The sequence below is a fragment of the Saccopteryx bilineata genome, chromosome 1 (genome assembly GCF_036850765.1).
Source record: "Saccopteryx bilineata isolate mSacBil1 chromosome 1, mSacBil1_pri_phased_curated, whole genome shotgun sequence".
Taxonomy (NCBI): Eukaryota; Metazoa; Chordata; class Mammalia; order Chiroptera; family Emballonuridae; genus Saccopteryx; species Saccopteryx bilineata.
The window spans coordinates 82,271,644-82,293,776 of NC_089490.1; the positions used below are offsets into that span (position 1 = coordinate 82,271,644).

At 57.7% G+C, this 22,133-nt stretch overlaps 1 protein-coding gene across 2 annotated transcripts in view; it reads left to right on the plus strand.

Moving 5' to 3' along the window:
* The first annotated feature begins 8,355 nt into the window (after positions 1 to 8,355).
* Positions 8,356 to 22,133, plus strand: part of WNT7B (Wnt family member 7B) — a 49,500-nt gene continuing 35,722 nt past the window's right edge. The window contains exon 1 of one of the 2 annotated variants that reach the window (XM_066255494.1): positions 8,356 to 8,842. In XM_066255494.1, coding sequence (XP_066111591.1) covers positions 8,772 to 8,842 — 71 coding nt within the window. In that variant the 5' untranslated portion in view covers positions 8,356 to 8,771. Of the gene's footprint in view, positions 8,843 to 13,008; positions 13,294 to 22,133 lie in introns of those variants that run through there. The other variant, XM_066255485.1, reaches the window with a different exon arrangement.

Below are 22,133 nucleotides of genomic sequence, written 5' to 3' on the forward strand. Positions count from 1 at the left end.
AACCATTCTCTCCTGCACCCACTGGATCCTGAATCAGATCAGCTTGGAGCTGGTCTTACTCAACACTTGTTCTATGAACAGAGCTGGCTGCAGACAGGAAGGTGGGGTTGTCCATCTGCTCCTCTGTTCCTTCAGCATAGCCTTCTGGGTCTGGCTGCAGCTGGAGGTCCAGCTGAGAACCCAGGAAGGAGGTTTAAACAATCAGTTGCCCACAGGCTGGGTGGATCCAGGATGGGAACAATTGAGTAGATCACAGGTTGGAGAGAAGTCAGTAATTGTGTGCCCCAATATCCATCTCCCCATCCACCTTTGTAACAGAGCTCAAATTTTAGCTGGGTGTAGTGCTGCTGCTCAGCTAACAGATTACGTTTTTCAGCCTCTCTTGCAGCTAGGGATGGCCATGTGACCAAGTTCTGGCCAATGAGAATTAAGTTGGAGTGTCCATCATCCAGGAAAACAGATGAGATGGCAGACTCCTAACAGCCATCTTGGACTCTGAGGTGAAGGGACACATGCTCTGAAAAGCAGAGCAATAAGGTGGCAGGAGCCTGGGTTCCTGATGATGTGTGTGGCTTTTATACCAGCTCTGGTTTATCTATAGTTAACTATTATGGGGAAGAAAAATACACATTAATCTTATTTAAGAACTTCTGTTTTGAGTTTTGCTATAATATGCAGTCAAACCTAGTGAGAACTAGTGTATCAAGAAGAATAATAAAACATAAATAAATAAAATAAAATAAAATAAAGAAAGAAAGAAGAGAAAATGTGTGAAAGCCAGTGCCATGATAGCTTGGGGGCTTGCATACAGTTCGAGCAGATCACATGGTACAGTGGGATGAGCGGACAGGTCAGTGCAGGAGCTGACCCTCGGGGCAAGGTCTCTTAGACTAGCGAAGGGGCTAGGGCGGCACCCTCTAGACCAGGAGCTGTAGAACTGAAGGCCTATAAGGGCCCACAAAAACAGAAGGAGTAGTGTGTGTGTGTGTGTGTGTTGGGGGGGGGGGGGATCAGGCAGTATGTTGGGAGGACAGGGTGGGGAATAGAGTCTAAAGGATGTGAGGAGTTGCCAGTTTTCCTCCAAGATCCATCGACACCCGTTGATGTCTGTGTGCCCACCTATTCTGTAAAGTGGAAGCTGGTCCTGGCCAGCAGCGCAGCCTGTGAGCAGGGTTCCCAGCCCTTTTACAGGTAGGTGTGGCATGGACCTGGCCAGCAGCGGTGGGATGTGGGCAGAGGTGGTGTCAGAGGGGTATAGGGGGTGCCATGTGGATGCTGACCCACTGGCTTAGAAGGAAATTGCTTGTTTGGACTCTTCTGGTTCCCCTACGCAGGAGGTCAGATGTGCCTATGACCCCAGCAGAGCCCAGCAGACCAGGCCATGTCCTGGGGACATCCAAGCAGGAGGATGAACAGAACTTGCTCCTTCCTCCACACCCAAAGTCCACACCTTACAGTTTAGACCCGTGGTTCTCAAGCAGGACTGATTCTGCCACCAGTGGACACTGGACGTCTGGAGACACTTTGCGTTGTCACAACCAGGAGGTGTGGTGTATTACAACCATCTAGAGCAGGGGTAGCCAACCTTTTTATACCTACCGCCCACTTTTGTATCTCTGTTAGTAGTAAAATTTTCTAACCACCCACTGGTTCCACAGTAATGGTGATTTATAAAGTAGGGAAGTAACTTTACTTTGTAAAATTTACAGCAAGTTAAAGCATATAATAATAATTACTTACCAAGTATCAATACTTTATGTCGGATTTTTGCTAAGTTTGGCAGAATAAATCTTTATAAAACAACCTACTATAGTTAAATCTATATTTTTATTTATACTTTGGTTGCTCTGCTACCACCCACCATGAAAGCTGGAATGCCCACTAGTGGGAGGTAGGGACCAAGTTGACTACCACTGCTCTAGAGGGTGAAGGCCACACACCCAGTAGTGCCCAGCACAGCACCCATCACAGAGAAGAATCCAACCCTGAATGTCCCTAATGCCTCCAGTGAGGAGGAGCCTCAGCTTCAACAGGCAGCCCAGGGCACAGCATTCAGCCCTTGCCTAGAAGGACAAGGCCTTGGTCTGGCTTTTAGTGTCCTTTACGGCTTGACTGAGCATCAGGGCTCAGGACGTCAATGGTCAGAGTCAAGCTGTAAATGGTAAAGGAGAGGCAAAGGAATTCCAGATGGGGAAGAGCATGAAAATGACACAGAGGTTGGACTGAACTGTGGGCCACAGACGACCGCTTATAACAATCTTACTGCTTTTTTGGGCAGGGATGGTGCTGCTGACTTATCAGAAGAAAATCACCTACAAGGCCCAGGGGAAAGCGACTGATGCATATTTCACAATGTGCCTTGCTCTGAGTAAGGCTTTTACTTTGTTCCAGCAGGTTTACTCGTGGGCAGCAGGAGAAGCGCATAGAAGCCATTGTAAGCTAGAAGTGTGAGCAAGGGCTGCTCAGCCACGTCTCCCCACCCTTAGCCTGAGTTGTTGGTTCTCTGACTTCAGGTGCCATGTCCGTGGGAGTGAACCCTCCCTCCCGCACAGGTAAGGTCTGCATTAGTCAGGGTCAGTCACACTAGCGGCTGTAATAAGCAACCCCTCCTCTACAAAGTGGATTGGCACACACAGATGGGTTTCTCTCTCACCTGATAATTCAACAGCGGTTGGTGGGGTTTCCTCCGGTCCTCTGTCTTCCCAGCAGCTATAAATGGAGGTGATGAAACCCACTTAAGAGTTTGAGACAAGACAGAGTGGGAACTGTGGTCACTAAGGTGACAACTGCTCACCCAGCCCCTGGCATCTTGGAGGCAAACAGCCAGTTCATTCACAAGGCAGCCCTGAGTCCATCAAGTGTTTCCTTTCTTGGATTCATAACCCTCATGGAGGTCAGAGGTCAGAGGGAAGCCGGCACATTTTTTTCTTGGTGCAGTGATGCTGGCTCCAGGTGCTCACTCCTGGTTCTGCAGACTCCCGGATGCCCTGTGGAATCTTGTCAAGCTTTGGGAGTTGCCCTGTGAGTCTCTCCCAGCAGGCCACACTCTTGTCTGCCGTTCTCTGGGGGAAGTTTAGGCAGCAGACGGTGGTTGGGAGGGCTCTTCAGAAGACTCTTGGGCTCCTTTGGGAACTCCTCCATCTCCCACTACTTCTTCTCCAAGTCGGGCTCCAGTTCTGTCTCACCAGAGGGTGCCCTGACTCTCACAATGAGCCACCCCTCCCCATGAGGCTCCACCCTCACCCTTGATGGGGGTGGGAACCCCAAGGGGGGGGGTCGAGAAAACCTTGTGCATGAAAAGGATCTGGGATATGGACTAGGAATATTCAACCGTGTGCACACTCATCCAGAAGGGGCACTTACCCAATGTCCCAATCTCCAGAGCCAGGGAGGTGTTTACTAGGCATGCACATTCACAGGCCCCCTCCCCAGGAGTCCTAGGAGTCGGCTGGTCTGGCCTGAGACACTCCATCCAGGGCCCGCTTCTGGTTGCCATGTCTTCCTTAGGTCTTCAATAGCCCCCCAGTGTCCATAGAATCAAGTATCTGCTCCCCAGCAGTGGGTGCTCGGGTTTCTGTGTCTGCCCCCCCTCCAGGTCTCACCTTTCACTCGGTTGGCTTGGCCACCTCTCAGCGCCCAGCAGCGAGTCATCGTTTGGATTTCTGTGCCCTAAGTCTGCATGTCCAATTTGTACTGTGCTTGTATTATATTGCCACACGGGGCATTACCACACACAGATTAAAGCCACATCTATTTGCTATATCACAGCTCTGTGGGTCAGAAGTCCAGCATGTCCTTTAGCTGGGTTCTCTGCTTAGGATCTCTCACAGGTGAGATCCAGGTATAGGCAGGGCTGGATCTCACCTGAGGCTCTGGGGCAGAATTCATGCTCACTGGGGCAGAAGTCAGGTCCTGTGCCTAACCTGTGGTGGTGCAGTGGATAGAGCATTGACCTAGGACGCTGAGGTCCTAGGTTCAAAACCCCGAGACTGCCGACTTGAGTGTGGGATCATTGGTATGATCCCATGGTTGCTAGCTTGAGCCCAAGGTCGCTGGTTTGAGCAAAGGGTCACGGGCTTGGCTAGAGCACCCTGGTCAAGGCACATATGAGAAGCAATCAATCAATGAACGACTAAGGTGTCACAACTATGAGTTGATGCTTCTCATCTCTCCTCTCTCTCAAAAAAAAAAAAAAAAAAAAAGAAAAGAAAAAGAAAAAAAAAGATAAAGGTCAGTTCCTTAGGGCTATAGAACTAAGGTCCTCATTTCCTTGTTGGCTATCAGCCAGCGGCCACTCAGCTCCTAGAAGCCACCTGGATTCCTCACCACAAGTTCCCCTCCACTTCTGAAGCTGGCAACGCACGTCAAGGCCATCTTGCACTGCAAATCTCTCTGACTGATGCCTCTGCCACAAGCCAGAAACAATTAGGCCAGGCCCCCTTGAATTTGCCTTTCGACAAATTCAAAGTCAACAGATCAGTCCGCTTATCATCTTGTGCCACATGACATGACATGATCATGGGCACTGTATCACCAATTCACAGCCCCTGAAATTAGGGCAGGACACCGTGGGGTCATTTAGAATTCTGCCCACCACACTGTCCTTCCTTTCCAGGCCCCCCTCAGGCACCTCCCTCCTCCTGGGGTTTGCCCAGCACCATCAGCACCTTCCTCCTGACTGCCTTCCTTGGCCTTTTACCACACTCAGTGTCACTCATTGAACAGGGGCTTCACTCCCTGAGGCACAGGCCCCGCCTCCCTCAACTCTGAAAGGGCAGTGAAAGAAGCCCAGCTCCAGTTCCGGTTCTGATAAGCCTGGGCTCAAATCCCAGCTCCTCCAACTGTGTGACCTTGGCCAACCGTTTCCTTCTCTGCCTCAATTTCCTCACCTGTGCAATGGGTTTAGTAGCATCATTTCACAAGGTTGGGTGAGATCCAATAGGCAAGCACGAGCTCTTTATCTAGAAGGGGCTCACTACACATTCAGTGTAGCCTGAGTAGGAATTTTGGGGGCACAGGAAATCAAGAAGGAGGCAGGAGAGCAGCAGCAAGAATAGGATGTGCTTGATGCTGGAGGTGGTGGTTGAGGTCAAACTCAAGGGTCAGAGGAGTCACTGTCAGGTCCCTAGTCTCCAAAGTTTGTACCATTGCAAGATATGGATGGAAAATCATTCATTCATTCATTCAACAATTGTTTATTGAGTACTTACTACATGCCCGGTTCAATCTTAGCCCTGGGTATAGAGCAGGAACCAAAGTGGACATAGAGGTGGTCCCCACAGAGCTTACAGACTGGTGGTAGACAGGAAACAAATAATGACATATTGCTCCCAGTGTCATAAAGGGAACAGCATAGTGTTATGCCAGAGAATATCAGTATTTGGGGGCGGAACACGAGGGCCCCTTTGATGTAGGACATTTAAGCTGGGGCAACACAGAACCAGGGATAGAGCACTCCACTTGAAGGGACAATATGTGCAAAGGCCCTGGGGTGGGAACTAGCTTGATGTGTTCAAGTGACAGAAGGAAAGACCAGGGCAATGGAGAGGAGAGGACAAGTGTATGTGATGAGGTTGAAGGACTGGCAGGGGTGAGAGGATGCCTGTACTGAGTGCCCACACTGTGTCAGTTGCTGTTCAAGTGCTTTCACATGGGTTAACTCATTCAATGGTCAGAACCCCAATGGGGTATAGGTGTTATTGTTAGCCCCACATGGAGATAAGGAAAGCTTTGCATGAGGTCACACAGGTAGGAAATGGCTGAGCCCTGCTGAGCCCCACTGAGCCCAAAGGTGGCCCAAGACCCATCTGGGATTTCTAGGGTGCCCTGATTCTGCACACTTCTGCCCTTTGGGCATTGGCTGGTTTCCATATTGAGTGGGAACCAGAGCCCCATCCTGGCATAAGGGTCCACTCTGCTTCCTTCTACCTGATCTTTCCCTCACCTTAAACAGATGTGACCCTTGGAGCCAGACACAGGCCCTCCTCCTATTAAAGGTGACTTGAGCTGCAGTTTCATCTGGGGGGAAGGGCAGGTGGGGTCACGTAGACCTCAGAGCCCTGGAATCAGCCCTGAAAACCGTGGCTGGGTTAGTACCTCAGGTACAGCTGCCCTTCTGATCCCAGGCAGCTGTTTCTGCACCAGGTTGTGCATACATGCATGTATGTATGTGTGCACGTGTCAGACGCCAACGGGAAACTGAACCTGGTGAGGGGAGCCGGAGATCACGTGAGCGGCCCTTGAACCTGGCCAGGAAATCTCAGACTTTTCTCCCTCGCGCCGCTACTCTCCAACAGCCGGCAGGGGGCAGCAAGATGCTGTGTGGCTGTCCTTAGCGTTCCCAGAGGTGTGGCACTGACAGGCAGGCCGAGTCAGTGAACCAACCCTGGCCTCCCGCCCACAGAGGACCCACCTCCTGACCCCAACTCTCCCACAACCCGGCTGGGAGGGGACAGGAGTGGGCAGTGGGGGTCCTTAAGTCCGAGGCCTGGGGCCTGCGCCGAGACACACAGGTGGAAGGAGGCCACCACTGCGTTCATGGTTATTTAAGCCACACCACATACCCACCATTCTTGAAAATTCACCCCATTAATGAACAGGGAGATTGAAGACGATGGCGGTGGGGGACACGGAGACCCCTGGACGTTGTGCCAGGGTGCGGACACTGCTCGCCTGACAGCTCTGTGGCCCCGCGGCACTGTCTCTTGGCTCACCCGTGGCCCTGCGGCCGAGCCCCCGCAGTGTGCCGCCAGGTGGCAGCCTCGGTCCGCGCCCGAGCTCCTCCCGAGGCTCCCCACCCCCAGTCGACCTGGCTTCAGCCCACTAGCTGCGAGGGCTCGGCCCTGACCCTCAAGTTTCCACAGTTCAGCTTTCCATTCCGCGAAATCCGGGGTTATAGGGCGCAGGGGAGACTCGGAGGTGAAGCTGCTATTGTCATTCCACCTCTTTTTGTACCTCAATTTCCCTGCCTGCGATTATCTCTAATGTCCCTTTCATCTGGGGACGCTCCCCATCCGCCTTGCTCCGCACAGCTGCACCGCTCCCCACCCTCCGATAGAGGGGCCAAGGAATGACCCGCCCGGGTCATGGCAAAGGTTCAGGGGATTTGAAGGATTAAGAGGGGATCAGGGGCAGGGGATTGAGCGGGACTGCAGGGGGCGGGGAAAGTAGGCTCTGAGCTCGAGGTCTCCGACTGAGCTTGGCGAGGTGGGACAAGGGTGACTGGCAGCAACACCCCTCCCCCACCTCCATACTCCCACTCTAGCGAGTGTCGGGTCCAGCTGGTCCCTGGGGACTAAGCTCTGCCCAGGTCCATCCACTCGCCCAAGAGGGCACCCGCAGAGCAGGTGAGAAACCTAGTCAGGACAGCAATTAGGCGGCCGGTCGCCATCCCACTCCCTCGGAAGGGACAGGACTTTAGCGAAGCAGGGTCTGTGGAGGTCCTGACGCCTGCTCACTCCAGACTGAGCCAAACCAGACCGCTCCGGCTGTGTGAAGAATCGCGGCCTTTCTGACCTCATGCTCTGCGCGCTGAACATGAACCCTGAGCCCGGCCCTGCACAGGAGACAGCACAGACTGCAGGGGCCCGGGTAGCCAGGAAGGAGAGGCAGGGAACACCACGGGCCAGGAGCTTCCCCCAAAGTCTGGGAAGCGCCCTCCATATTCTCTAATTCGTCTCTATCATGGTACTTAGTCAAATGCCTTCTTGCGGGAGGTCATCTGAGCCATCCCCCTGCATCTGGCCGGGGCTGTCTGTCCCTTCCCTGTGCCCACTCTGAGTTAGTAATGCTGACAGGTGGAGGCGACCCTGGGTGCTCTGAAGGGAAGTCTCTGATAGAGGTCTGCGAGGAAGAAGACATTGCTGCCTAGGCTGAGGGTGTGGCCCAGGAGGACCCTGTGTGAATAATTGCTGGGGGTAGGGAGGGGAAGCGCGCCAGAACAGCGATATGGCTGGGTGGTCTCTCCCTCCCCCACTAGAAACTGGAGGCCAAGTGGCCACCACGATCTGTACCGTCCATTCCCCGGCACCCCCACCCCCACCCCTGCGGGCGCAGAGCAGCAGCCAGCCCTCCGCAGGTGTCTCTTTCGAGCCGCACCCTCCTCCACCGGCCCCCCCTACGCACCCAACCCCCCTCCCCCATCCCAGTACTAGTAGGACGATTCGAAGGGAGCCGGTCTGGGGAGGGGGTCCTGGGGGTGGATGTGTCTGTGTGTCACGGGGGAGGGAGGAGAAAAGGGAGGGGAGAGCCGGGGAGCGAGGGAGAGAGAGCGCGCGGCGAGCGAGGAGGGCGGGCGGGAGGCGGATCCTCCTACCTGGGGCGCGCTCGCTCCCTCGCAGCTCGCTTGCCCGGACCGCGAGTCACCTGGGGAGGCCGACAAGTGCGGACACATTGGCCGCCGCGGCGCTCGGCGAGGCGCGCACGGCCCCAGGCGGCTGCGCCCAGTACAGGCAGCGCCTGCCTAGCCGCCGCACTCGGGGCCGGGGCTGGGCCCGGGTCCCCGCTGGCGCTCCTGGGGTCCCGTGGTTGCTTAGCCGGGCTCCGAGGTTGTGGCCCCCAGCCTAGGTTACCCCCCCAGGCGCAAGCGGCAGCGGCACCGCGGGCTCACCATGGTGGCAGCGCGCGCCGAGTGCCCGGGCGTCGCCAGCCGCCCGAGCCGCAGCGCCGGCTGAAAGCGGTCCGCCAAGGCCCCCCACCCCTGCCCGTTCCCGCCCCGCCCGCGCGTCCCCTCCGGCCGCCGCTGTCTATGGCGCAGCCCCCCTCCCTGGATCATGCACAGAAACTTTCGCAAGTGGATTTTTTACGTGTTTCTCTGCTTTGGCGTCCTCTACGTGAAGCTCGGGTGAGTAACGCCGTGGGTAGGGACTGCCGTCAGGAGCCACCTCCTGGGTGTCCCCGCAGGAACGTGGGGACAGGAGGCGGCCATGGGCGGTTCTCGAGGATCCGTGGCTGGCCTGTGTGTTGGACCCTTGTCTAAGCCGGGCAAAGATGCAGCCGAGTCCCCTGAGCGGCAGATTCTCCCGAGGGGCGCCTAGTCCAGGGCTGGTGGAGGGAGAGCAGGGCGCGCAGGCGGCTGCGGGCTGCCTTGCGGGTAGCGGTGAGCGTGCGCGGCGCGTACTTTCACCTGTTTGGGCTCCAGGCCCCGGGGGTGGGACGCGCCTTCCCTCCCCCGGGCTGCGCTGGGCGCAGAGCCCGGGCCGAGCGCTCGCCGCCTGGAGGGCGCGCCGGGACGGGGGGCGGAAGGGGGGGGTGTGTCGGGCGTTCCGGGAGGCCCCAGCGGGCGGGGGGCGCGCCCCCCGGCCGCGAGCGCGCAGGTCGGTGCGCCTGCCACGGCCCTTCGTCTCTATCCATCACCCGGACGTGTTGAAATTACCTTGACAACTTGTCCGGCTGGCTCGGGAGGGGCCGCACGGCCGGCCCGGCCGCCTCGGGCTCGGTCCGGGCCCCGCATCCCCGCCCTCCCGGGGATCTCGGCCCGTCCCCCTCTCGCTGCGCTCCCCCTGGCGCGGCCGGGCGGGCGGGCGCCCGGCGGGCCGCGCTCACAGCAGTAGCTGCTCCGAGTCGTATTTCCACATTCCTGAACCCAGCCGAGTCCTTACCTGTTGAGCTGCGATCTCCTTTAGACAGAATCTGTCTCAGCCTCTCTCGAAGTGGGGGTGGAGGGGCGGCATGACCGTGAGGGGGTGCGGTGCACCTCGCCGGGGCGCTCACGGCCCCGCACCCCACTGCTCCCTGCGCGCCTACTGTGCGTTGCCAGTGGAGAGAGGCAGGCCGATTCCGGTCTCAGGCAAAGCCGGCGAACAGCCCCAAGGAAGGGCCCGGCCAGGTGCCGCTAGTGGAGACGCAGCTTCCCCGCAGAGAGGTAGAAGTTCTACCTGAGAATAATTTCCTCCGTTGCCCCCTCAGCCATTTTACAGATGGAGAAACTGAGGCTGGTGACTGCAGGGGCAAGATTGGAAGCCCTTTTTCCCAGCCTCAGTTCTGCAGACTTGGCTGGCATCTCTGCAGCTGTTGGTGGCTCTTTTTTGTGGGTCTGTGTAGGCTGTGTCCCTGTGTGTTTGTTTATGGGAGGTGAGGGTGCATGCATCAGTCTGCTGGGGGTGGGGAGGGAGGCACTGTTTTCTGGACTCTCCAGCAGACTTTGCAGTTACTTTTCCTGTGTCCCCCAAAGTAATGGGCACCCCCTAATGAGGCTTTCTCTGCAGTCTGGTTCTCAGCACTGAGAGGCCTGTGTGTCCGGGCAACGCTGGAGTTAAGTGTCCTTACTTTTCCCTTTTTTTTTTATTTTTTATTATTATTCATTTTTAGAGAGGAGAGGGAGAGACAGAGAGGAGAGACAGAGAGAGAGAAAGGGGGAGGAGCTGGAAGCATCAACTCCCATATGTGCCTTGACCAGGCAAGCCCAGGGTTTCGAACCGGCGACCTCAGCATTTCCAGGTCGACACTTTATCCACTGTGCCACCACAGGTCAGGCACTTTTCCCATTTTTAAGGATTAGGATACCCAGCAAGGAAGGTCAAGTCACTTATCCACAAGAGTAAGTGGCAAAGCGGGGACTGGACTTGGCTCTGGTCTCCACCAGGGACTACTTTTCCTAGCACCATTTCCTCAACAGGAGTCACCTGGAAGCAGCTTGCAAGAGCTCTTTGAAGCACCCCTACCTCCCCACTCCCAGGCAGCAAAGGGAGTGAAGTCAGTGCCCAGCCTAGGCTCCCCGGGCTGCTCCCCCAACACACAAATGCCCTGAACCTCCTGTTCCCTTCAGTAAATGGGACTGTAGGTCTGGCTGTCCTGAATTGGATGGTGGCCAGTGTTTGAATAGGGAGAGCCCAGTGAGAGAGGCCCAGCCTGTGCACCCAGGCACATGTGCCAGCCTCTCTGGGAGTGTATGAGAGCCAGGTAGTGGCTCAGGCTCTGCCCTCTGTTCCCATTAAGGAATCCTGGAGTGGGGACTCCTCCCCTGGTGTGCTCCCCTAAGCACTCCTGTGGACCCACATCTAGGAAACCCAGAAAGACACTGTGGTATCTACTAAGGTGAGGGGGTTCAGTCCCTGCCACCATCTCAGCCCCTGCCATCCTTGGACTTGTGAGAGTGAAGGGGGTTGCTTTCTTTCAAGCCATCTTGGCTGTACACGGCAGGGAGGAGAGGGAAGCTGGGCCCAGATGTCATCTGAGGGGTTAAATAACCTAGAAGCCCAGTGCATTGAGGACAAGGTTTGGGTGGTCAGTCCTCCCCCTCACTCCTCATCTGGTGACCTTGAGTGAGCTCTTAAACCTCCCAGCCCACCTTTTCTCATCCAAAAAGTGGAGTAGCCATAGTGCCTCCTTTACTGGGTGCTGTGATGTTTAGTCCTGGGGGCTTTTGCTGTGAGGTTGGGGGCAGGGGTCCCAATAAACACCTGTTCACACCAGTCCAGCCTTTCTCATTGTTAGTGACCACAGTATTACAGCTGCTGCAGGCACCCTGGGGACGCCTCCAGAGAGTGTATTCTGGGACCTCAGAATCGGAGGGGTTGGAACTTCAGGGTCATCAAAGTTCCAACCAAATGTCAGGGATCGTATATGCTGGGGAGATATTCTGTGATCACAGCCTGCCAGCCACACCTGTGTCCATGCAGCCCCCCCCCCCCCCGCACCACATGCCTCTCAGCCAGTGCAGATGTGCAGCCCCTGGGGGAGCTCCCAGACCAGCAGGAATGGAGAACTCGGTCCTCACAATCCCTATGGAGACTGGGGTCCCAAGACCAGCTGTGTCTTGGATTTTGCACAATTTTAAAACAAATGGCTTTGGGGAGTTACATTTCCTCATGTGGGGACTGAGCAGCCTCGAAGCTGCAGCCCTGGAAGAAGCCAAGCCATGGCTTGGAGCATCTTTCTGGAGTCTGGGCACCTGCTGTCTCCAGGAACAAGGGTCATGAAGTCCTAAGACCAGCCCTGCTCCATGCCTGCCTCCTGTCCTTGGAGCCAGGAGAGACAAAGGGGCCTGAGATCCCTGGACCCAACCAGAAAGGATGAAGTTGGAGAGGCAGCCTTTCCTCCAGTGTGCTAGGATTTCTTCATACCTTGTCTAGAATCCCGGAAATCCACTCACCCTGGGCCCGTTGGCCATATTGTAGAGACCTCTTTTTTCTTGTCATTTTTACCTGCTTTGTGCCTTTGCCCCAGCTTATGGCGTCTATACTGTATCTAGAGGACCACTGATGTGTAGCCAAGCTTGTCAAACTACAGAAGGTGGGACTCAAAACCTGTGTTTCTGGGTTTTAAAAAAATTACACTTTATTACAACCAAAAGAAGTGAGGGGGAAAGCCAGAGTTGCGGGCCTCTGTGCACCTGCTGGGGGTACTTTTCCACAGTCTGCCTCTCCGAAGAGACTCAGAGGCAGAACCCTGCAGAGACACCAATGCGCATGTGCACAGGTGAGCCCTGCCAGGCTGGGTCTGGTTGGCCATAGCAGTGAGTGCATGCAACCCATAGGGAGCCTCACCAAACCCAAGGGCGCACGCGGTCAGAGGCGCAGCACACATAGTGCATCTGTGCGCACACACCTGCGCCCTCACTGATGCGCCCACGCTCCCGCAGGCACACACAGGCACATGCAGGCACATGCATACACACAAGAGCACACATTGCGGAGCACAGCCTCTAAGAGAAGCACACGCCCCCGCGCGGTTTACCCACGGTGCTCCCCCCCACCCCAAGGTGCACCCTTCAGCGTCGGCCAGAGCTGTGTGGCTCTCTGAAGTTGCGGGAAGGGGTCCCAGCCAAGGCAGTTTGGGCAAGCCTTGGGGGCGGCTCCTGCCGCGCTCTCGGGTCAGCCTCCCCTTTAAAAAACCCGCCCGCGGAGGAGGCGGATGTAGGGGCGGCCCGGCCAATGGCAGCTGCGTGCCTCTGGAGACTTGAAGACGTGAGCCAGAGCGAGTGACAGAGCCGGTTCCGACCGATCGACGGACGGAGGTCCAGACGGCGGCTGAGGCACACCCGCTGCCCCCTGCCGGCCCCCACCCCCCGCCCCGCACTCCAGTCCAAGCGCGATGCGCGGCCCTGGCGGTGGGGCACCGGCGACCACTGCGCCGGGACCCCCACGCCAGGGTCCCTAGCGCCCACTGCCGCTGCCCTACCTCGGGGAGGGCCGCGGAAACCTCGGTATCAGCTGGCTCAGGCGCCCTGCCCGCGGGGCCTGCCCAGCCTCGCCAAGATCGCCGGCCCACCATGCTCCTGCTGTCGCCGCGCAGCGCGCTTCTCTCCATCTATTGCCCGCAGATTTTTCTCATCTTGTCCAGCGGCAGCTACCTGTGAGTGCCGCGGGCCGCATGCGGGGTGGGGGGGGGGGGCGGGGGCACTCCCACATCAGCCTTCCCCGCAGGAACTGGGAGGACAGGGAACGAGGCAGTGAGATCCCTGGGTGGGGCGCCCGGTGTCCGGTGTGCGCAAAAACAGGGAGATTTTGGGTCGCCTGGCTGGCCTAACCCGCGTAGGTGGAGGGCCCGGGGATGAGGAGAGCTCTGGTAATGAGAAGTTCCGGCTTTGGGGTTAGAGAAAAGGTGGCTCCCGAGAGGCCTGAATGACTCCCGAGACCAGGCTGAGGCACCAAGCGCAAAGGCCGGAGGGCGCGGGGGCGACACGGAGATTCCCTGCGCGTCCCAGCAGAGTCTTGGACCAACGGACTCATCCTACCAAATGTACATCCATGCCGGCACGGTCGTGCCACATTTGTGAAAACCGTATCCACATAACCCGCTCGGCCGCATACAGTGGCGCACACGTGCACCGGGCACCCCAACAGTGCCCAAGCTGTTCTATGAGGTTGCTGCGGCTTCTTGTGTGTTCCCTCCGAGCTGGGGGCTTGATCCCTGCTTGGGCCGACTTCTCACCCGGGGGGCGACGGTGTGCACAGTGTGCCCGCGGCTAGCCGAGGTGCGCCGTGCAGTTCCAGCCAGGGCAGCGCTGAGCGTGGGCGCGCGTGTGCGTTGGGCCGGCCAGCGCCCGCGGGGCTCCGGGCAGCTCCAGGCAGGGCTCGGCCTGGCCCAGCGAGCCGAGGGGGCCCGTTGGCGCAGTGGTGGCTTCGTTGGATTCCTAATGGGACGCATATGCTCTGGCCTCCGATTTAAAAAAAAAAAAAGTTTGATTTATGGAACCACCGTTTGGGGGAATTTAAGCTGGATGCTACTGATTAAACCTCAGAGCAGCTCTCCCTCCCCCTTCTTTCCTCCCCTCCTCCTCCTCCCCCTCCCTCTCTTTTACACGCGGGCCACGTCCGGGGTCGCCTAACGCGGCCAGAGGGGGCAGCCGTTGCCTTCCCGCTCCCTGAGCCACCCCCTCCCCCCACGAAGCCGCAGTCCTAATAAATCGCCGTGCCCCCACCCCCTTTTAATAGAGACACAGCCAATTTCTTCTCCAGCTCCTAGGAAATTACTATCCTACCAGTTTTCCTTCTATAAATAGTCGCGCATCTTGAAACAAAAGTTCGCAACCACAGCCAGATGCTGCGAGGCCCGCGGTTTCCCGGGCTGTGGGACATAATTACAAGGTCCGGGCGCAGAGAGCGCTCCAGGCCCGGCGGGCAGCCCCGGCTGTGGAGGCATCGCCTGGGGGGGGGGGGGGAATGAAGCAGGCTGCCCCAGGCAGGGCGGGTGGAGACCTCCTGATCATTGGGGACTCAAGCTAGTCCTGTTTCTGGGGTCCCCCAAGAAGTGGATCAGCCCAGGGGGCCTTGGACTCCCAGTCTCAGGTTCTCAGAGGTCCAGGTGTAGGTCCAGAGCTTCTCCTTTACCAGAATCCCCAGCATCACAATCTTAAATCTTGCTAGACAGTCCGCAGCTCCTCTGCTTAAGAACCCATTTTGGACCCAGCTGGCTGAGGTTTGGTGTTAACAGGGAGGTGTTCAGAGGCTGGGAAACCTGGACTCCCCAGACGGTTTGTAGTGAGATTCTGCAAGAAGGAGGCGGGTAAGGGACTCAGGAGCTGGTGAGAGGGGTGGGGGGACAAGGCAGCCGCTGAGTTGCTATGAGGCAGGTGATGGCCAGTATACCTCCCCAGACCCTAAGTTTTCCTTTGGGTTTGGCCCTCCAAATCAGGGTCTACAGTGACATCTGTGCCCACACAGGCTCTCTTCACGAGTGTGCCTGCCAGCTTTGTTGGCAGAATTCTCCCAAGGCAACGGCTTTCCCAAATGATCCTGAGCCAGTTCTGGGTCTGGTGTGGGTGGTGGGGGAGTAAGTCGGACTGCCCCCTGCCCTACCTTCATCAACTGGCCTTCCAGCCAGCCCAGCCTGACCTGCTGTCCCCAGGGAAGTGCTGATGCTAACCTTTCCTGAGGAGAGACAAAATCAGACATTCCCAGGAGCAAGGAACGAAGGCTTCAAGCATCTCTAGGGCTTCCCTGCCCTGCTCGGGTGGGCAGAGACCAGATATATAAGATGCTGTGGGTGGGAGCAAACTCCAGGTGGTGCAAAGGAGAGTGTGCATGGTGAGAAAACCCTCTTTACTGGTTTAGCTGATGCCTGAAGGCAGGTGAGGCGGCCAATGCAAAAGTGCTTTGAGACCTGTCATGGGCCAATGGTAAGCCCACCTCAGTGCCACAGGAATGCTTAAGAAGGTTGGCCCTTGGAGATCTGAGGACGCCCGGGGCAGGAGGAGCCCTGGGTGGAGGCTGCTTTCTGCTTCAGAGAACTTTCCAGAAGGCATCCCATTGCTGGCATCACAGACACTGGCGGACAGTTGATCCTTTCCCTTTCATCTGGGTTGCTCTCCCAGCTCCCTGGCCTGGGCTGTGGTCCGTGCACAGTGAATCCCAGATGCATGCCTGGGCCCCTGCCACTGATTGGGTCCGACGGGTGTGCTGGCCTGGAAGGGCCCTGAGCTTCCCCGTGCCTGATGCTGAGCTCGGCCAGCTAAGCTTGTGTGAGGCGGCTCTGGCCAGCCATACCCTCCTCTGTACCTCTGTTGTCAGAGCAGAAGCTCCCAGGGCTGGCGGGGGGTCAGTGAGGGCCCAAGGGAGGGCAGGTGAGGGGCCGCAGGCCAAGAGGATGGTTTGTGATGCCAGGTCAGCTGGTATGGGCGCCTGGTGGAGGCCTCATGCCAGGACCAAACTGGCCTCCTGTGCTGGGCAGGTCTGTTCCGGTCTTGGCCTCCCCCTCCCAGATGTGGGGGTTGGCTGCAATGATCCCCCAGGTCTTCCGGTAGGAGCCTTTCATGGTGACCTCCTGCTCTGGGGAGCTGAGTGAGTCATGAGTGACAGGGTGGTTACTCACCGACCACCTGGTTGTGGGGGGTTAGGGGGCATTCACCACTGCCCAGCCAAGGCTGGGCTTCTTCCCGGCTCTGCTGCTGTGGCTTTATTGGTGGTGTCCACCGCAGTCCCAGAAGCCATGTGGGCATGACCCTAGGTGGGAGGGGGGGCTGAATCAGGTCTGCTCCTGTGGCATCACAGCCCGCGTGGGGGCAGAATGGGGCCACCGGCTCAGGCATGGACAGGTCACCCTTGGGAGGAGCAGCTCTCGGCTTGGAAGGCTGTGTTTATCAGGATGTGAAAGGAGCTCTGCTGTGTGTCCTCGATCAGGTCCATGTGCCTCTCTTGGCCTCAGGATACTCATCTGTTACCAGGGCTGGAGAGCCTTCCTTTTCAGACTCAGGTCAGGCCCATGTGCCTTCAGGTCTGAAAGCACGTTCAGCTCTGGAGAAAGGTGGGTGTGTACACAGGGGGGTTAGAGCCAGGGAATCTGACAAAAATCTTAGCACCCAAGGGACCCCCAGCTCAAGAAAACCCCAAGAAGTCACTGGCATGTGAGTGAGACTTGTCAACCACTACTTAAAGGGGGGGCTGGTGCATTCTGGAAAGGATTCCCTTTGATCCTCTGTGTGGGGGTAGGGAGGGCGGGGGCAGGTAGGGGGTTCCTCATAGGCTTCTTCTGGGGCCACAGTGAGTTCTGCAGCTGAGTGTTGAGGCCTGCAAGAGAATGGTCCATTTTCTAACCAGGTTTCCTTTGAGTCCTTGTGAGGCCAAGATGACCCAGATCCCATTTCCATTTTTCCTCTTACTGCCTGGGTGCATCCTGGAACCTTGGCTGTGTCCTCCATACAGAAAGGGCTATGGGAACTCAGCTCTGCCAGAGTGGGTGTGAGAATTCAACAGGCAAATGCAGAGATGTGCTTAGCTGGGTCCCTGGTATGCAGTAAGTGCTCAGGAGATGGGGTCATTTTCAGCTATTAGGAGAAGAGAGGCCCAGTGGCTGTTTATTCAGAGGAGAGTGATGAACTCTTAAGAGTGTATTGGAGGGCTTCCTGGAGGAGGTGACACCTAGACAGTTTCAAAGAATGGATAGGAGTTGCCCAGACTAAACAGGAAGGTGCGAGAGAACTTTGGAAGGAATAGCTCTTCTCTTATCAAGCCCACTCACCCAGGGTTCCTCTTGAGGGAGCCTCACAGTGTCTTGCTGAGGTGGGCAGACTGAATGCCAGGGTCAAGCAGAGAGGCCTGCTCCTGAGGTCACCTGGAGCCTAGGGTAATCGCCCTCTGAGGAAGTGTTCCCTATGGTGGTCCAACAGAGAGAAGAGCCCCAGGGTCTCCGGCGCCTCAAGATCGGTGCAGGCAACTGGTGGAGGCTCTCTGAGGGGAGGAGGGCACCACGAGGGGGGGGGTGTTGTTTCTGCATTGGGCTCCCCTGGGGACATGGTGGACACAGGCCTAGCGAGTCACACTCCCTGCCCCCTTCACCCTACCATGTCCCTCAGAATCTTAGCAGCCTGTGGGGAGCCCAGAATCCCAGCGGGGGATCTGGACCAGTGCTCTGGGTAGAGGGTGGTAGCAGGGGAGGGGAAGGGATGAGATGGAGGTCTTGATTGAGGGAACCAGACCTGTCAGCTCAGGATTGGGGAGTACCTGGAACAGCCCCCCCCCACCCCAGTGCAGCCTGTGGCCAGTCCCCTAAATGCTGGGGCTTCCCTCCCCCTGGGCAGTTGGAGGGGTTTCAGCTGGCTCCCCTAGGGCCTCCATTTTTCATGGCCCTGGGTCCAGCTTAGATAGGGCTCAGCACCCCCCTGCCCCCCAGCAAGGGGACAGGAGGCTGGGCGCCCTCCCTTGTCAGATGAAACCCCGGCCCAGGGCTCCCTCAGCCTGATGAAAGGGTCATTGTGTGGTGCAGGCCGCCCGCTGGCCAAGGACAAAACCACCGTTTGTCCTCCTTCCCTGGCGCGGGGCTGGGGCCTCCCCTTGGGCTGGCCAACAGGGTGGGGGTGGGCACAGGTGCGTTCCCTCTTTCCTTTCTCCATCTTCCCTGTCTTCATCACAGAGCTGCTCCACTTGCTCAGGCCCCACCCCAGTCCTGCTTCCCACCCTGGGTGTCCTCACCCCTAAATGGAGAGCCTGAGCCTCAAGCCAGTCCAGTTGTTGGCAAATAGGTAGTGAGCTCTCTGGCCCTGGAGGCATTCAAGCAGATCCAGAAGTGAGGCCAGAGATGCTGAGAATGGCCTTGCCTGGAAGACAGCCAGCCTTCACTGGGTCATCTGTGCTGGCAGCCATGCAGTGTGCTTAGCCCACTCCATGAATGAGGATACTAAGGCCCCAAGGCAGTCACCCCACAGCCTCAGCGGCAAAGCACAGCAGGGGTCCTGGAAACCTGCCCATCAACACCTCTCCCAGCCTCAGGCTGGAGCAGGTGGCCTCTGAGGCCCCAGGGAGTCCATGAAGGGCTCTGTCTGAGGCTATGATTGGACGACACTGTAATTCGGCAGTCTCCAAGTAGTCATTGCTACAGCAGACCTTAAAGCCTGTCAGCTGCCCAGAGTGGATGCCACCCTGCCCAGTGAGCAGCTCCCTGCACATCAGCCATGATCTGGAAGAGCCTGAGTTAGCACCCCTGGCTCCCATCCTGACGAGACCTGTAGTCTCCCATCACTTTCTGGACACCACCCACTCTCCCTGTGGATGTCCCTGTTCCCCACTCCACTCCACTCGCCTCCCAGGTCAGAGGTGTTCCCTGTGCTGTGGTGCTGGGAAGCCCTGCCGCCGTGCCCAGCCCTCTGGAGGGAAGGAGCCAGGACAAGGGTGGGTGGTGTTTCAGCTCACCTCCCTTGGTGCCACAAGGGTGCCAAGGGCCCTCATGGTAAACCATATTTAAAAGCACCTTTGAATGGAATTCCTCTAGAATAGACTACCTGCTCCTGGGAGACTCAGGTGTTCTACTTCTGGAGGACGTGGGTACCCCTACAAGGGCCTCTTGTGGGACTGACATGTGCACACCAGTTGGGGTACGCTTTGGCCGTTTCCTCCCTTGCCACCAGGACAGGGGGCTAAGCAAGGGCTCTGTGTAAGGGTCAAGTGGGGTGCATGAGGGTCAGTAACTCTCTAAGTCATGCCTGAGGGGGCTGAGCCCAGATGCCAGCCTGGGTCCATGCTGCCTCTCAGGGCATCCTGCTGATGCAAATGCCACTGCCTCTGACCTCTGGTTAGAATTGTCTGTTGACCTGGAGTCATAAGAAGGCAGGCCCAGTTGACCAGCTTGTGATCTCTGTTGGGTCAGCATGTGTTTGGTGCCATGTGCTGTGGATTTGTGGCAATCTCGGAGGTCACCTGCCACTTTTCTGGACCTCAGTTTCTCCATCTGGGTAATGGGCCTAGGTGTCCTCTGCCCTGCTCTCCTTCTCCTCTTCCTGCCAGCCTCCCTCACCACCCTGGGCCCTCCCCCACCACTCCACGCCCCTCCCACCACAGCACCTATGGCAGCCTGTGGGCTAGGTGAACACGATGAGCCGTGTGTGCAGGTGGGACTGGGCAGCCCCTCCCTTCTTCTCCTGTGCTACCCACAACGGGAACCCCTACCCCATCTGCAGTGAGGGTGGATCAGGGAAGACCACTTGTGGAAGGTGAGCTCTGACCTGGTCCTAAAGAATGTGCTGGAAAGGATAGCATTTCTGGCAGAGGGACGACTGTGGGTGTGGGCTGGAGAATGAGGAGTGGGTAACAGCCAGAGTGCGGTGGGGGTGGGAGAGGAGGGCTGAGCGGTGGCAGGGGCAGCTGCCCCAGTCCTGGGAGCTGAGGGAGGGAAGGTTTTAAGCAGAACAGGATGGGTAGATTCATTCTGGGTATGGGGTGGACAACAGGAGGTGGAGGATGCGCTCCAGACTCTGGCCTCAGATGGGGGGAGCTTTGGGACGATTTCCCCAGACAGAATCTGCAGGGCTGACTGGGAAGGGGTCACCATTAGCACACAGGCTTCGTGAGGCCGGGCTTGTGGTTGTAAGGTTGACAGCTGCCTCCCCCCGCTTAGGACCTAACACAGCAGCTGGCACCTAGTTGGTGCCCAGTAAACACACGTCAGGTGGTAAGATGTCTACTCATGTGTGGTAGGCCCAGTGAGGCCCAGACCTGGTCAGGGCCCACTGCACAGTGGTGGCAGAGTCCTTCAGGCTAGTGCTGGCCCCTGGCAGGTGTAGGTGGGCACAGGGGTAGGCTGGGAACTGGAAGACTTCCCAGCTGCCCCAACTCAGTCTTCCCAGGGTGACTTCACTGCTGGCTGGGAGCTCTGGGAATTCCAGCTGCTGCCGCCATGCCCCCTCTGGAAGAAGCTAGAGCATCACCTTGCTGTCCTCATCTTCCCTGGGTCCATCCTGGCTGCCATCCACCCACATTGAGCCCTTTAGTGGGCTGAAGGGGTGGCTTGGCCACATCCATGGACAAAACCCCTGTCACTGTCCTGGGGGTAAAGCACAGTGTCTGACATGCCCAGATTCCCGGGGTGGCCTTCCTGAGCCTCAGGCCCATGAAATAGGGCCAGCCCAGGGAGGATGCTCAAGAATGTGCCTAGGGCGTTGGCTGGACCCCAGGGCTGGCCAGGCAGGCTGGTGTTACGAGAGCACTGGACAGGGAGTCAGCAGCCTCAGGCTCTGGTAGCTCACCCTGTCCCTAGTAGCTCAGAGCACACCAGGCCTCTGGGCTCATTACACAGGGCATGGCGGGGACTCCAGGGACACTGGTTCTGGAAATGACAGATGGGGGCTGCAGTCGGTTGTGTCTGGGGCTGGCTCTGGGCTGAGGGCTACACCCATCCTTTCTCTCAGACCCCACCTGGCTGGTCCTGTGACCTAGGGGGGCTTCACTACAAGCTGCAGCCCCAGGACATGTGCGGGGAGATGGACATACTGACCCTGTGCTCCCTTATTTCCTTTTCAGCAGCTCCGAAAGCAAGGCAGGATATGAGGTGTGCTGACTCCATCTTCTAGGGAAGTCCTCCTTGTTGTCTAGCTTCTGCTTCAAAGTGGACATTGCTGGGTGCTCTGCCCCCCACCCGCCCCGCATGCTGGTCACTGCATGCTTAGTTCCCAGCCCCTCCCAGAGAGGTGTTGAGAGCCAGGGTTTGCAGCCAAGTCTGAGTGTGAGCCCAGAGCGACCCCTGGCTCCCCCTCCCTGCCTTCCTTCCAGGGTGGAGATTCCTGTAGGGGGAGGAGAGAGAGGGAGAGGGGGAGGCGGGAGGGCAGCCAACAGTGGAAGAATGCTAAGGAAACAGGAAGTGGGGAGAAAGGCCGAGGGTGCCTGGTTTTGCCCTTGGGTCTGATGTCGAACCCTTGCCAGGTGGTTGTGTGGCCTTGGATGTGTCTCCAAAGGGGGCTGGCTGCAAGAAGGGGGAACATGTGGTCCTGAGCAGCTTCAGGCAGGACCCCGGGGCCTCTGAACCCAGGGAGGTCTTCTGTAGGTGCTGGCCTCATTAAACACTCGCCACATAGGTGAGGTCATCACAGCCAGGATTCCCGGGGGTGGAGCACGCTGTCCCTGAGGTAGTTGAGCACCCTGTCCTGCAAGGCATCCAGGCTAAGGGGTCGGCTGAGGAGGACCTGGTGGCCCAGAAATTCTTAGAAGTTGAAGCCCAGAGCAGTGGGCTGCTTAAGAAGTGGGACGGCTGGGGAAGGTTCTGTGCCCAGGAGGTTCTGGCCCAGAGGGGGTTCCCGGCTTTGGTGAGAACAGAGGGCAGGGCATAGAGCCTGGAGGAGCCCGGATGGGGCTGGGCCTTGGCCTGGGCTCACACTGGGCTCTGAGGTTCTGTGTGGCCCATGCAAGCCCCACCTTCATCTGTTTCTGGAACGGGCAACCTCTAGGATGCCAGCCTGAATTTTAGTCCTCGGGCCAGGAGCTCAGGCCTGC